General features: G+C 43.2%; 1 protein-coding gene across 3 annotated transcripts in view; it reads left to right on the top strand.

Annotated features, from left to right (window-relative positions):
• The first annotated feature begins 11,173 nt into the window (after positions 1-11,173).
• The window catches only part of CEP43 (centrosomal protein 43), a 46,783-nt gene continuing 42,561 nt past the window's right edge, over positions 11,174-15,395 (top strand). The window contains exons 1-2 of one of the 3 annotated variants that reach the window (XM_004476932.5): positions 11,174-11,508; positions 12,450-12,503. In XM_004476932.5, coding sequence (XP_004476989.2) covers positions 11,407-11,508; positions 12,450-12,503 — 156 coding nt within the window. In that variant the 5' untranslated portion in view covers positions 11,174-11,406. The remainder of the gene's footprint in view (positions 11,509-12,449; positions 12,504-15,395) is intronic. The other 2 variants (XM_004476930.4, XR_011647715.1) reach the window with 2 other exon arrangements.

The raw sequence follows: 15,395 nt of genomic DNA on the forward strand, positions 1-15,395 counted from the left end.
GGAATATGTCAAAAGGACAAAAGAATCAGAGGAACTCCCACTGGCCAAATATGGGACAATTTGAGCAGCAAAATAACTTATGATAATAACAGATTATAACCCATTGAGTAACATAGGAATCTATGAGCCCAAACTGATATAAATAAATTGATAAATAAAATAAGAAGGGAAAGCTCTTCCTTAGAGTAGAAAGCCATGTAGTAAAATATAGCAGTTATGATAGAATTTAAAAGAATTCACCCTTTTGCAGTCATCACATGAAAGAAAAAAAAATAGGAGTGGATGCTATATTAGTTGTCTACTGGCATGTGAGATAGTAATCCAAAACTTGACCTAGAACAACAAGGCATCAACTAACAGTTTTTGTGGGGCAGGAATTTGGGTGTGATTTTTCTGGGTGATTCTGACTTGGGGCCCCTCAAGAGGGTGCAGTCGAGATGTTAGCGGAGGCTGCAGGTATCTGGAGGCTTGACTGGGGCTGGAGGAGAGGCCCCAAGATGGCTCCTTCCATGGTTGTTGTCAGGAGACCTTGATTCCTCACCACGTGTGCCTCTCCTTAGGGCCACTTGAGTGTTCTCAAAATTTGGCAGCTGGCATCCCTGGTGCAAGTGATCCAAGAGAGCAGGATGGAAGGCACGTTGGCTTTCTCTATGCCCTAGTCTCAGAAGGCATACTCCATTCTCTTCAACATCTTCCTATCAGGAGCACAAGCCATCCCCATTCAACATGAGTGGGGAATACAGAGTGTAATGCCAGAAGAAAGGGAGCGTTGGGACTCTGTGTTGGTTTGAGTCTTTTGTGGACCCTCAAAAATTATATTCTTCAATTGGTCCATTCTTGTGAGTGTGGGACCCTTTGGATTGGATTGGATTTATCTGGGGGCCTTTGATTGGATTTCTTCTGTGAGGCATGACCCAAGGTGGGTCTTGGTCTTCTTGTTGGAGTTTTAAATGGAGGACTGAAAGCAGAGACACACAGAGAAAAGCAGCAGGGACAGAGAAACCCCGAGATGCTGGAATCAGTGGAACACAGAGACCCAGAAAGAGGATTCCCGAGAGGCTGAAAGAGATAAGGCTGGGAGGAGAGGGGAGAGAAGAGCCACATGTCTGATTGCCCACAGCTGAGCCCCAGAGATTGGCAGTGCTGCCATTCTACCCTACCATGTGCCTGATCACCTACAGCTGAGCCCCAGAGACTGGCATTGCTGCCATTCTATCCTGCCATGTGCCTGATCACCTGCAGCTGAGCTGGGGGAGAATGTGAGCCTGGAGGGACAGGGAGAGACCTCTGCAGAGACCAGCCACCGTTGTGCCTTGCCATGTGGCAGGAGTCCAGGATCGCCAGCAGCCAACTGTTAGTGAGACACTGTCTCTGATGATGCCTTGGTTTGGACACTGTCACAGCCTAGGATCTGTGAGCTTTCAACGTAATAAATTCCCACTACAAAAGCCAACCCTTTTCTGGTATTTTGCATAGGCAGCCTTTAGCAAACAAGGCCAGACTATCTTAGAGGATGGCTACCAGATGCTAAAATCAGTAGATAAAAGTTTGATGAGGGAGAGGATGTTTGCATAGTCTCAAAAAGGCCCCTTACATTACAAAGGGAAGATAGAAATTTTGCACTGGAGAAACCTAATACCACGTGTGGTGGTTTGAAGTTATATGTACTCTGGAAAAACATGTTCTTTAATCCATTCCTGCGTAAGTAGGAATTTTTTTTTTTTAGGAGGTACCAGGAATTGAACCCAGGACCTTAAACATGGGAAGCAGGAGCTCAACCACTGGGGCTATATCCGCTCCCCAGTAGGAGCTTTTTTTTAAAAATTAATTTATTTCTCTCTGCTTCCCCCCCCCCACCCTGGTTGTCTGTTCTCTGTGTCTATTTGCTGCGTCTTCTTTGTCTGCTTCTGTTGTTGTCAGCAGCATGGGAATCTGTGTTTCTTTTTGCTGCATCATCTTGTTGTGTCAGCTCTCATCTTGTTGTGCCAGCTCTCCGTGTGTGTGGCACCATTCCTGGGCAGGCTGCACTTTCTTTCGCTCTGGGCGGCTCTCCTTACGGGACACACTCCTTGTGCATGGGGCTCCCCTACGTGGGGGACACCCCTGCGTGGCAGGGCACTCCTTGTGCTCATCAGCACTGCGCATGGGCCAGCTCCACACGGGTCAAGGAGGCCCGGGGTTTGAACCATGGACCTCCCATGTGGTAGACGGACACCCTAACCACTGGGCCAAGTCTGCCGCCCAGTAGGAGCTTTTGATGAAGATACTTCGGTTAAGGTGTGACTCCAGCCCAATGAGGGTGAGTCTTAACTGTATTAATGGAGTCTATATAAAAGAATGAAATTTGGGCAGAGAAAAATGAAAGCTACAGGAAGCAAGAAACTGAAACGGAACCCAGATGAGATGGGAGAGGCCGGGAGATGTCACTGTGTGCCTTGCCATGTGACAGAGGGGCCAAGTTTTACCAGCAGCCAGCCCCAGAACATCACAGTCTTTGGGGAGAAGGCATCACCTTGATTCCCTGATGTGGACATTTTCCCAGCCTCAAAACTGTGAATGAATAAATTCCCATTGTTGAAGCGGAACCATTCCATAGTATTCGCTTGAGTTGCCCAGGAAACTAAAATCATCGCTTAATAAGGTGATCAAAATGAACATTACTGATAACGGGGCAAACTGATATCACATGCCTCCTATTCTGATGACTCAAGAAGGACACAACATCTTTTATGCAATATTTCCACCAAAAATGGACCATCTAAATCTAATCATGAGAAGACATCAGCTTAATGCTAATTAAAGTACATTCTACAAGATAATTAGGCCTGTACAAAAACAGCAACGTCAATGAATGAGAAAGGAAGGCTTAGAACCATTCCAGATTCAAGGTGTTGAAAGAGCCATGACAAGTAGTGAAATGCAAGCCATTGGATTATATCCTGGAGTACAAAAAATAGCTGTGAAGGGCATTATTGGAGCAATCTGCTAAATTCGAATATAAACTGTAGATTAGCTGACAGTAGTGAGGGTGAGAAGCCAGTACTTATGGATCACCTGAGAGTGATTGTTTATTAAAGAGTTTTGAAAGTGGGTTATTAAACCATGATGTGCCATTTGCTGTGGATATTGGTAAATGTTTCAAATCAAGGGTACCCCCTGTCCAGACAATTTACCAGCACACTGCTTGTTGATAAGTGTATTAAAACAATGTTCAATTTCCTGATTTAGATCACTGTACCATGGTCATGAAAGACAGTGTTCTTGTTCTTAGGAAACAGTAAAATATTTAGGCGGAAAAGTTTACAACTTACAATCAAATGATTCAGAGGAGAGAGAGATGGATGAGGGAGGGTGAGATGGCTAGCTGGATAGATAGATGGATAGACAGATGGATAGGTGAATGGGTAGATTGATAAATAATGATAAAGTTGCAAAATATTAGCAATTAATAAGTCCGGGTAGATATTTCTTTCTACTATTTTGTCACTCTTCTGTAAGTTTGAAATTAATTCAAAATAATTTTTTTAAACTCCCATACATACATACCCACATTATTAAATCCAAGACACACAAGTGATGTACCTAAGCCACAAAGAATATTATAGGTCTTTGCCTCTTGATCCCAAGCTCTTAGGACACCTTGAGGTGGCCTTTTCTAAAACATTTAAAAATTTCTGGTGATAAAAATTAATGTGTGAATATTTTTAAAATATTTTTAAGGTTTAAAAATATTTCAAAGTATTTTTTAAAAATTTAAATATCTTAAAAATATTTTAAATAAATCTGTTTTTAAACATAAATGATTCCACTTCAAACTAAATTCTTACTTGGTTCCCTTTTTGGTTTTAGAATTGCAAAGTTTCTTTGGGTTCTGATTTCAGAGCTGCAAAGAAGAGGCGGACAATCACTTGACCAGCTGAGAAAGAGGAAATGTTTTAGGAGGCAAAGAGAATTTAACCCAGAGCCAAACACTTCCTAAAATGGGCTACAAAGTTGATAATTTGCAATCCCATGGCTCCAGGGCAGAATTACTCAACTTGATCACTGTGGACATTTTGGGTCTGATCACTCTTCACCGTGGGAGGGTGTTCTGGGCACTGCAGGATGTTTAACAGTACCCCTGGCCTCTTTCCTCTAGACAGCAGTAGCTGTCCCACTCCCCATCCCCATTGCGACAACCACAAACTTGTCCCTGGACACTGCCAAATGTTTCCAGGGGGAGGGGCAAAAATCCCCCCTGTTGAGAAGCACTGCTCTGCTCTAGAGTAAGTGGCAGAGAAAAAGCAAAAGCAAAAACAGGCGGCTGGTATATGGGCAGATGTACATACACATGAAGGAAATTTTAAGAGACTAAGGGTTTGTTTTCCCTGGGGATATTCTAAGACTCATGGTATATGTTTATGTGTATTTTTTTCTTCTGCATTTTCTAGATTCAACAGTTAAATCAGTCTGATTTTCTATTTCACCCAAGTTTTAGAGGATGAATTCACATCCATTTTGGAATTAAAATAGAATTGGGGAAGTGGATGTGGCTCAAGCGATTGGGCTCCCATCTACCATAGGGGAGATCCAGGGTTTGATTCCCAGGGCCCCCTGATGAAGGCAAGCTGGCCCACATGGAGTGCTGGCCCATGCAGGAGTGCTGGCCTGAGTGGAAAGCTGGTGCAGTAAGATGTCGCAACAAAAAGAGACACAGAGGAGAGACAATAAGAGATACAGCAGACCAGGGAGCTGAGGTGGTGCAAGAGACTGAGCACCTCTCTCCCACTCTGGAAGGTCCCAAGATTGTTTCCCAGTGCTGCCTAAAGAAAAGGCAAACAAACACAGAAGAACGTACAACGAATGGAAACAGAGAACAGATCATGGGAGTGGGGAGAAATAAATAAATACATATTTTTAAAAAATTGAATTGGTTGGGAATGAATGTACCTCAGTGGCTGAGCACCTACTTCCCATGTATGAGATCCTGGGGTCAATCCCGGGCTGAAAATAGTTAACATAGCAAATTTTATGTTACTACAATAAAAACTGAGGTACAAAAATAGAATTGGCATCTAATGGTCTTAATTAATCATCTCAGCCTTGACATTTTGGCCAAATTCTGCACTTGCATGGAAAAGATATTCAAGGAATAGGTTAAAATAATGGGTTAAAACAGTGGGTTAAAAACAATTCAAGGAAGTTTTTAAAAATTCCAATTACTCAACTCTGAGCATTACACAGCTTTTAAAATATTGAGAACTTGCATCTCCAAGGTTTAAATGTACCATATATTGCTAGGGTACAAGAGCTATGGCTTTTGTCCCATAAAAATGCACTTTAGCAAAAAGATAATCCAATTTATAGAGGTCTAGTCAGCATAAAGGAAAATCAGTAAATACATAAATAAATTTTAAAAAATTGCATTTCCAAGATTTAACTGTACCACACATTAATATGGGTCTGTAGTGATGGCTTTTGTACCCATCATTTAAGCAGAGCAATTCACTTAGGAACCAGAAAATTCGGTTTATAAGGAGGGCTAGTTGGTATAAAACTAAATACATAGGTACATACAAAGCACAACCCCGGAAGAGGTCGTCAACTAGAAGAAAACTCTTTTCATCCTTTGGGAACATCTAATTAAAAAACATCGATTGAATGGGGTCCATGAACTGGTAGCATTCTTGCTCCACTTGACATCGCACCTTTGGGCAGATGTTGAAAACAACCTGCGGAGGCCGGTTTCCTGGTGCACACTGCTCCCTGCTGGTGCTGCCTCATTCCAGCCAGCTTTGATTTGGACTCTCTCCTCTGAAAAGAGTGAAACATATGTCCTCTGTTAGTGGTATGTTCCATACCTCCTTCATTTAATTTATTCTTCTCTGGTTTCTCTGACTTTATTTGAATGAATCACTTTCTAGAAATATTGGGAGGAAGCAAAATATAATGGAAAGAGAGTTTGGAAACCAGACTTGGTTGATTAAACTTAGCTGCTGGCTTTGTGACTTTGGGTAAACTACCTAACATCTGTAAAATGGAGTGGGTGAAAAGAAATCAGCTAGCTCAGAGGTCATGGGAAAATTAAATGAGGCTACATTGAAACAACCAATAATAGCTAATACTTTTATTATACTTTGTTTCAGTCATCAAATACTATCTAGCCATCTTTCTGCCTACACATATTCACACACACACACACACATTCACACACACAGATTTTTAGTTCCATTTTACACTGGGAAAACTGAAGAAAAGAGGGGTTAAATACTGTACGAAGGTCAACATAATCAGTGAGTAATTTTTAATTTGGTCAAGGTGTCTCAAAAGCCCATGCTTTTAACACTACATAAGGTCTGGAATCAAGAAATCCTTGTTCAAATAAAGAACTAAGTAATTTCAATAACATATTATTATTCTTCTAATAGGGGAAAGGTTGAGTTCCTCTAGATTTTCCCAGCATATTACTGTTTTTTGCCCACTTTATAGAACACTTATGGAAATTGGCAAGGTATCAAGAGGCTTATCCATTCTCCACCTCTATCTAAACTATTCTGATGTTTACAAGAATGGGCTGATTGATCACAAGTAAGAAATCATCAATAAGACTAAAAAGGACTGTCTTCAGGACTCAAAGACCATTTTCAACTTTTAATATTACAGATACAGTGACTTCATTCTCAGAATATGCAAGTGGAAAGTCTGAAGGCATTTATTTCCTCTATTGTATCATATTCTATTTGTTCTTATCAAAGTCCATTATTTAAAGGCTTTGTTCCTGTAACATATTCATCTCTCTCAAGTCCATCCTCTTCTCTCCATCTCTACTTCTGCAGCCTTAGTTCAGGCCTTCTTAATTTTTACCTGGACCATTGGAATAACTTCCTTGCCTTCAGGTTTACCATGTCCAATTTACCCATCCTTGGCTTCTGGAGTATTCTTTCAAAAATCTAAATGGGCAAATGCCGTATTCCTTTTTAAAAATCATTATTAGCTCATGATTTAGTAGCTTCAGGATACAATTCAAATTTATTGTACTGGTAGATAAAGCCCACATGATCACATTCTCCATCTCCACCTCCCATACCAGTTGCCATGCCCTGCCCAGAGCAAACCATCTCAAGCCTCTTGGCCTTTGCAATATGATATGTTCCTTACTTCTGCTTGGAATGCACCTTTCTTCTTCAATCATCAGGAGCCTTCCTGTTGTACTAGGTGTCTGGGTCTTACCTTTGTGAACCATCCCTTGTCCCTTCTTGGCAGACTGGCTGCTCCTTCATTTATGCTCCTTACCCTGGAATCTTATCCTGAATTCTCACATTCTAAAGGAAGAGCCTGAGTCCCCACAACCCTAACCTCCTTGACTGCTGGAGCTGGGCTTATCTGTCTCCTCACCGCCCAATTTAAGGCCTGTAACAGTGCATGTATTCAAGTTAAAGCATTGGTTCAGTGGATTTTGAACCACCTTTTGGATCTCTACCCTTAGATATGTAGCTGACACCTCAATTTATTTCATTTTCCCAATGAATGCATCACCTTTTGCATCTAACCTGGCTCTTCCTGATTTTAATTCCTGTTAATGACACTGTATTAGTCATCCAAAGGGGTGCTGATGCAAAGTACAACTCTTAGCTTTTATAAAGAATACTTATTTGGAGTAGAAGCTTACAGCCACAAGGCCCTAAAGAGTCCAACTCAAGGTACCATAAGAGGTACTTTCTCATCCAAAATCATTGGCCACATGTTGAAGCAAGATGGTGGGTGATGTTGGTGAGAGTTCAGCCTTCCTTCTTCTTAAGGCTCCATAGTCCCAGCTTCTTCCAATCTCAGCTGAAGGTTGGCATAAGTCTCATCTCTCTCTCTGGGGCTCGTTTCTTTCCTGGCTCAGCTGCTCTGCTCTCTTCACAAAGTCGACTGTAGACTAGCAGGTGAATTGCTCAGCTCTCTTTCTGGGGCCTCTGCCATGTCTATGGAACCCTCTCTCTTCCCCTGTATTCTTTTCCATATCTACTTCCATGTAAGAGTCTGTTTTATCAGCCTACCCAGGGGGCTGGGACTCAATGCTAAATTGCACTCTAATGAGGTGGTTGAATCAAAGCCCTAATCTTAACATAACTTAATCAAACGTCTCAGCTGAATCTAATAAAATCAAAGGGTTATCGCACCCAAAGAAACAGACCAGTTTACAAACAAAATCTATATCTCTTTTTGGAATTCATAAATAATATCAGACTGCCATAGACACCAATATTATTTTCATTTTCTGATGAGTCAAGCTTTTCAGCCTTCTGACATGGTTTCTTGTTTACAACATTTTCCCCACTTCGGTTTCCCCTTGTTTAAAGTCTCCATATTATTTCAGGTTTTCTTATTTTCCAGATCTATTGGTAACCATTTTCTCTCATGTGCCCTAATATTTAATCAAAGTCAAGTCTGTGTTGGCCAACATAAACTATCCTCTCCAACCTCTTTCCTTTTTCTCCTGTTATCCCTGATGTTTGGAATGACCTTCCTTCTGTCACACCCACCTGACTTAATTTTTCTCCTCTTGATTGCCGATTTAAAAAAGTAACTTCTTAGTAAATCCTTTTGTGATCTCTAGAAATAGACGTGCTTCCAGCAAATGATCTCATTTTATATTACAAATACTGAGATGCTTTATATTTCACAGCTGGGAAAACAGGCTTAGAAAGGTCTATAGAGTTTGAGAATAAATCAGTAAGCCTAGTGAATACAGAGTTTAACAACTGGCTCTCTAAAAAGGAATTTTACAAAGCCCTGATTCGTAGTGTTTGCCAATTTCCATACCCTACTGTAGCTGTGATCTCACGGGTATTTCTGGTTCACAAGAAAAGGGGCTTTCACATCATGTCCTCCATTGATAGTTGGCTGACTTGAGTCTTCTATTTTCTTCCTTCAGTATTTTGATATCGTTAAACAAACTAACTCCTCGCTTTAAAATCACCATCACTCCCATCCCTCTCAAATGCTAAAGATGTTGCCTAAGTAAGTGCTCCTCTTTCTACTTGTGTCTCATTCCAATTCCCGACTGGTAAGATTTTTTTTTTGTAATAGTAAAACTGCTGCCCCTGGTAGGGTTTTTCACCACCCACTTTTACCACCAGGGAGGTCCTTGTTGCCCCCAGGCTAGTGAGTGGGATTTGAGTGCAAATAGTTTACTTGGGAGGTGATCCTAGGAATGCCAGTTGGGAAATGGGGAGGTGAGATAAGAAAAGGAAGGAAGCTAGTAAAGGATGGGCTGTCAAGTAGTTTTTTTATTTAACAAGAGCTTATACCAGGAACATATTCCCGAGGGGGCCACACACACACACATACGCGCGCGCACACACACACACACACACATAGGAGCCAATAAAGAATGCCTACAATTTATAAATAAATGTTTAGGTAAACAATATAAAGTCAGAAAAGCATCCACCAGTAGAACAAAAAGTAATATAATTTTAAGAACTAGAAGCTGGAAGAAAGAGAAATGAGACAATGAATTTTTATTCTTTTGAAAGGTGCTGTTTACAGTTGATGAATCAAGAAATGAAAGTATAAGTATAGTATATAAAGTTATAACAAAAAGAACCTGAAGAACTAAAACCAGAGAGTGTTCATTATAGGTTGGGTCTAAGGTATGGTAACAGGACTGTGGATGGGTGAAGAGGAAGTACAAGGAAGACTATCCTTTTGATATGTTTCTGGTTGGTTTGAATTTTTAACCATCAATATGCATTACTTCTATAGCAAACAAAATAAATGCAAACTAGCTTAATCAAAAAAATAGAATCCATATGTACAGATATTGTAAGATGATCAGAATTTATTAAGTGAAATTAGTAAACTAAAAGACAGTAAGTACAAGGTACAAATTATGGCAAGGGAAAATTGTACATGTGTATGTAACTTATCTACGTATGCATTGAAATTGCCTGGAAAGATCTATGCAGATTTTAACACAGAATACCAGTGGGAGGTTAAAATGGGAAAGGCATAATCCTCAACTTTGACAAAAAGCATCTCAAAGTACAATCTGCCACCCCCTGCATTAGAATCACACCGGAATTTGTGAAATGCAAGATTCCTAAGACATACTGCAGACTCAAGGAATGGGGCCCCTGGGGGGTGTAAGTCTGCAATCTGCATTTCTTTCCTCACAGGCTTCTCCATGATTCATATGTAAGCTAGAATTTAAGTTCCATTGCTTATAAATTAAGATTTTTGCATTTGTATCTCTGCTGTACTGGTTTCCCCCCCACTTACCTGTCCCCTGTCCCCTTTTCCAAGGCAGCTCTGGAAGGGGCACTGTTCTGGAAATTTCTGCCCAGTCTCCTTCAGGCCCCTCACAGTCTGGATGGGCATGTACTGTTTGGGATTTTCTCAGCTGCTTGAGTCTGCAAATTTATTTCTTTCACTAAATTTGGGGAGTTTTTAGCCATTATTTCTCAAATATTTTATGACTGCAGGAAGAGAATAAATATATCATTTTTTTAAGCATCAAAAAAAAAAAAAGTTCCATTGCTTGCTAGTAGCTTTGGAATCCCTCTCCTTTCCCAACATTTTATTGCAAAATTATTCAGACACATGGAAGTGTCAAGCATAGTATAATAGTGAACATTCCTATACCCTCCACCTACAACCCAACAATATAGAAATGTGCTTTCTCTGTGTGTGTGTGTCTGTGTGTGCGCGCGTGTGTATACCCTTTATCTCTTAGCACCCATTATCTCCTAATATCCAAAATCGACTCCGGAATTCCTCCTGCAGCTGCTACCACCTGCCCGCCCCCAACTCCCAGCCCGGGGTTTGGATATCCTGTCTGGTCGTGACCTCTTTGGTCTAATGGAAGGGTTTTGATTTTTTTTTTCAGGTGGTTTTGAACATCTTTTTAGGTAAATGAAAACGAATACAACGAAAAAGAGTCGCCCACATCCCCAAGGGCACAACATTCTGTCTCATAGTGGCATCCTCAATCTCGGCTCTTTGCGGCTCACTCCCCGCCCCGCGGCCCCAGGCCCCGCCCCGCGGCCCCAGGCCCCGCCCCGCGGCCCCAGGCCCCGCCCCGCGGCCCCAGGCCCCGCCCCGCGGCCCCAGGCCCCGCCCCGCGGCCCCAGGCCCCGCCCCGCGGCCCCAGGCTTCGGGGCCACCTAGTCGCGCAACCGAGACTCCGCCCCCCCAGCCCTCCCTGAACTACACAGTCCGCCCGCCCGAAGCCCGGCCTCGCAGGCCTAGGCCCCGCCCCTCCGGGGCCGCACTGGCCGTACTCCCGAGGCCCCGCCCCACAGCCTCAGGCCCCGCCCCCCACGCCGCGACGTGTGGGCGTCGCGGTCGGCGTCGCCCCGCCCCGCCCCGCCGCGGGTGGACTCGGCCGTGGCCGTTGGGCCGTTGGCGCAGTTTGGGCGGTTGTCTTGGAGAAGCAAGATGGCGGCAACGGCGGCGGCGGTGGCGGCCGAGGAGGACACGGAGCTGCGGGACCTGCTGGTCCAGACGCTGGAGAACAGCGGGGTCTTGAGCCGCATCAAGGTGCGCCGAGAGGCCCAGGGGCGCCGCCGGGGTCCGTGCTCGGCGGTCTGGCCCGGGTAGGGAGGCCGGGAAGGGGGCCTTGTGGAGGGGGCGGTGTCATAAAGGGGCGCTGCGCCGAGGAGGCCGCTCCGTGTCGCGTGGGTCGGGCCGCTTCCCGCCCGCGAGCCTGGCTGGCCGGCTGCGGGCCCGGGGCCTAACTTACGGGGTCCCGGCGAGTGATAACGGCGCCGAGACGAGGGGCCGTTGTGGAGGAGAGGCTCGGCGCTGCGGGCGCCGCGGAGGGGACCCCGAGGGACGCCCGCGTCGGGCCGGGCTGCGGGCTGGGGACCCGGGGCCTGCGGGCCGAGGCTCCTGCCGGATCGGTCCCCCTCCTTGAGGAGGGCCTGGCCTCTCCGCGGCGCGCGTTGGAGTGGCACGAAGCCTGTCGCTAACACACGGCTCGGGACACGCTCGCTCGCCTCCCGGGTCGGGCTGCCGGGGGGCCTCGAGCTTGTGTAAATAAAGCGGGATTTTATTGGCCAGCCCTTGGGGTGTTCTGGCTCAGTGGTTGGATATTAACCGCTCGTTCATTAAAGGGAAAGCAGGGAATCTAACCAGAGTGATGAGTAGGAAGATAAAATTAAAAGGGGAGTGATGAAACAAAGTGTGTGTGTAACTCTTAGATTTCAGGATGAATTTCTGACCGATATCACCCGCGCTTGCCCACTAACCATTACTGCCCTGTTAGGTTAGGACGGTGGCTTCAGGTGGTAAGGACGGCTTTACCCCACATTGTGACTTTCTTCTTAACGGTAGCCCTAGTGGATATACACAGAAGTCTTATCAAAAGCAGGGAAAAATACAGTGGAAAGCAGGTGTTATTTTATCTGTCCTTCTAGGCGTGAAAATTGCCTTGAAATAATTTTTGTTCCTTTACCCTTTTTTTTTTTTTTTTTTAAAAGGCTGAACTCCGAGCAGCTGTGTTTTTGGCCCTAGAGGAGCAAGAAAAAGTAGAGGTAGGAAATTTCTAAATTTTAATATGCCCATATTCGTTACTGTTTAACTCACCGTTTCTAAGTAGTTCAAAGCTGTTCTAAAATATTACTTACAGTAATGAGTAGCTGAGGATAATTTTGAACTCCTCAGGATTACATTTCTTTATTTTTGGGAGAGAGCCACAGTTATTTTCCTGACATGTATATTTTAGAGTTCAGGAGTACTCTTTTAAAAGTCAAGCTACAACAGTAACTCTGAGGCCAATACTAAATATTAAATGTGATATATCCCCTACCATAGAGCAAGGGTTCTTAACCTTTTTTTGTTCCACGGACCCCTTTTCCAGTCAGGTGAAAACACGGACTAAGTCCACACTATCCTGTGTATTTTTTAATAAATATATCACACCCACACCAACATAACCCCACAAGAATAGCGTTCTTTGAAATTTCAATTTAAGCTCACAGACCTCTGGTTAAGAACTTCCAGAGAGGAAATTTGAAACAAATGGTCATAGGAGTTACTTGAAGAAATGGTACCATTGCTATTGAGTTTACTTTATTGCAGAACTCTTCAGAACCTTTAATATGTTCATTTGAATTGTGAATCTCTGTGAGGTGGGGGTACACACCTTTTCCCAAAGTTATTTTAAAGTCAGGCTGTTCTTTATTGTTTTCAAAAGTCCAGCCACTTTTTTGTTTTTTGTTTTTCGTCTTTTTGAGGTACAGGAGCCAGGGATAGAACTCCAGACTGCATATGTGGGAAGCCAGCACTCAGCCACTGAGCCACAAGGGCTCCCTTGAGTTTGTTTTTTTATTAGTTTGTTTTCATGATTTTAGTGCCTCCATATGGGAAGCTGGCGTACAACCTTTTGAGCCACATCCGCTCCCCTCTGTATTTAAGTGCGTAATTTACCTTTTTCTCTCTACCCCAATCCTTACCACCAGCCTGAACAAATATCCTGGACCTTGTTGTCAACAAGAACCCCTCCATAATCAAGGTATTAAACTCTTTCTCTGTAACAAATCTGTCTTCTGTCCTCCTTACTACTTTAGACCTGTTTACCTGTTCTTTAATGCCATCATATTCTTCATTCTTGGCTCTGTCTGTGTTGGGGCATCAGTCTTCTCTTGACTGCATTTCGCACTTGCCTCGTCTGGATCCTATTGTCCATACCCTTAAACACCTAACTCCCTTGCCTTACAGCCAAACTTTGGCGGAATAAAACTCTAAATGGTCATTTAATCGAGCAAACTTCCTGCCTTCTCTGGGAGCGCACTGCTAGAGAAAAGTCACTGTACCACGTAGATTGCTGCTACCAACCTCCATCAGGTCCTGAGGACTTTTTATTCAGCAGCTCCCACTTCAGTGTCTCTTTGGCCTTTACTTGGTGCCTGCTTCCTTTACTCTTGACAGATTATCTTGCTTTTTCCTTCAGAGAGAAAGTAGAAGCCATCAGGTCCAAACTTCTCGTCTCTCTCCCCCTCATCTGTCCCTCCCATCAGGGAAAGCTTATCTGCATCAGCATTTTTCTTTATCTCTTCTCTTTCTGCCTTAGCCGCAGAGGCTGCGTCTGGAGGGAGAACCTTTATCTAGGTTTTGTCTTTCATATACTCTTGTCTCTTAAGGCACCCTACATCAATTTCTGGTATCTTTGACCTCTTCCTTTCTGCTGGCTCGTCCCTTCAGCATGAAAAGATGTTTAAATCTCCCTTAAATAGAAAACTGTCTTCCCTTTACTCATATTCTACTCTTAATATCACTATTTTTTCCCTTATAACCAAGTTTTGAAAGAATGGGTCTTAACCCATTTCTAACGTTCCAGGTGTCCCTTAAACCATTACAATCTTAAATCCACAACTACTCCTAAGGAATTTCTCTTGCTATTGTCAAGAGGAGTCTCCTAATTGAGTATGTTTTTATTTCTTACCAATCTCAATCTTTGTGGCATTCGACATTCTTAATTCCTCCTTTCTTGAAAACCTCCCTTCATCTTTGGGCCCTTTCTGTTCTTTTTTTTCTCCTTAGTTTCTGTAGCATGCTCTTTTCCTTCTACACCTTGCTTAAGTAATTGGTGTAGTGTCCCATGCACTTAGACTCTTCCTGTATTCTCTCCCTGGATGATGACCTTAATCAAACCTATAACTTCAGCCCCCTATCTCATATCTCTAACCATATCTCTCCCCTGAACTTCAGACCCACATATCAAACTACCCACTAGACTGACTGATCTTACTGCTATCATCACTTATCCAGGCAAGAAATTTTGAGTGTCCTAGACCTTTCTCTTCTTTTCACAAGTCCAGTACGGCTCCTTGTCTTGCCAATTCTGTATCTGAAATGTGCTAGTGGATGTTTTCTAGTTCCTCCCCCTTTGCCTGTGCTTAGTTTAATAATCTCTTTTCCAGATTGCTTTATCACCTCCTACTCACTTTCTTCTTTAAGTTCATTCTCCAAATTGGTTCTAGATTGGCTATTTATAATATATCTGATTGTGTCCCTTCTACTTCTTTTATCTATTTCGGTTAACTCAGTGTCTTAAAATTCTCTCTTCTGGCCTTCTAGGAACTTTTGTGATGTTTCCCCTGCTTGACTTTTTTTTTTTTTAATAAACAACTTTATGAGCTTCAGTTAACCTACAGTAAGTACACTGGACATACTTAAATTGTATAGTTTGATAAAATTTTTAAAGTGCCAGGGGCTGGGGATTGAACCCCAGGACCTCCTTTTTTTGTGGGAAGATAGTGCTCAACCACTGAGCCACATTGGCGTCCCTGAGTTGGTTTTTTTGTAGATTGTTTTCCTTGTTGCTTGTTTTTGTTTTGTCAGTAGGCACCAGAAACGCCCATGTGGGAGGCAGACATTCAACTGCTTGAGCCACATCTGCTCTCAGTTTGATAAATTTTTAACAT

This window comes from Dasypus novemcinctus, chromosome 28, assembly GCF_030445035.2.
Source record: "Dasypus novemcinctus isolate mDasNov1 chromosome 28, mDasNov1.1.hap2, whole genome shotgun sequence".
Taxonomy (NCBI): Eukaryota; Metazoa; Chordata; class Mammalia; order Cingulata; family Dasypodidae; genus Dasypus; species Dasypus novemcinctus.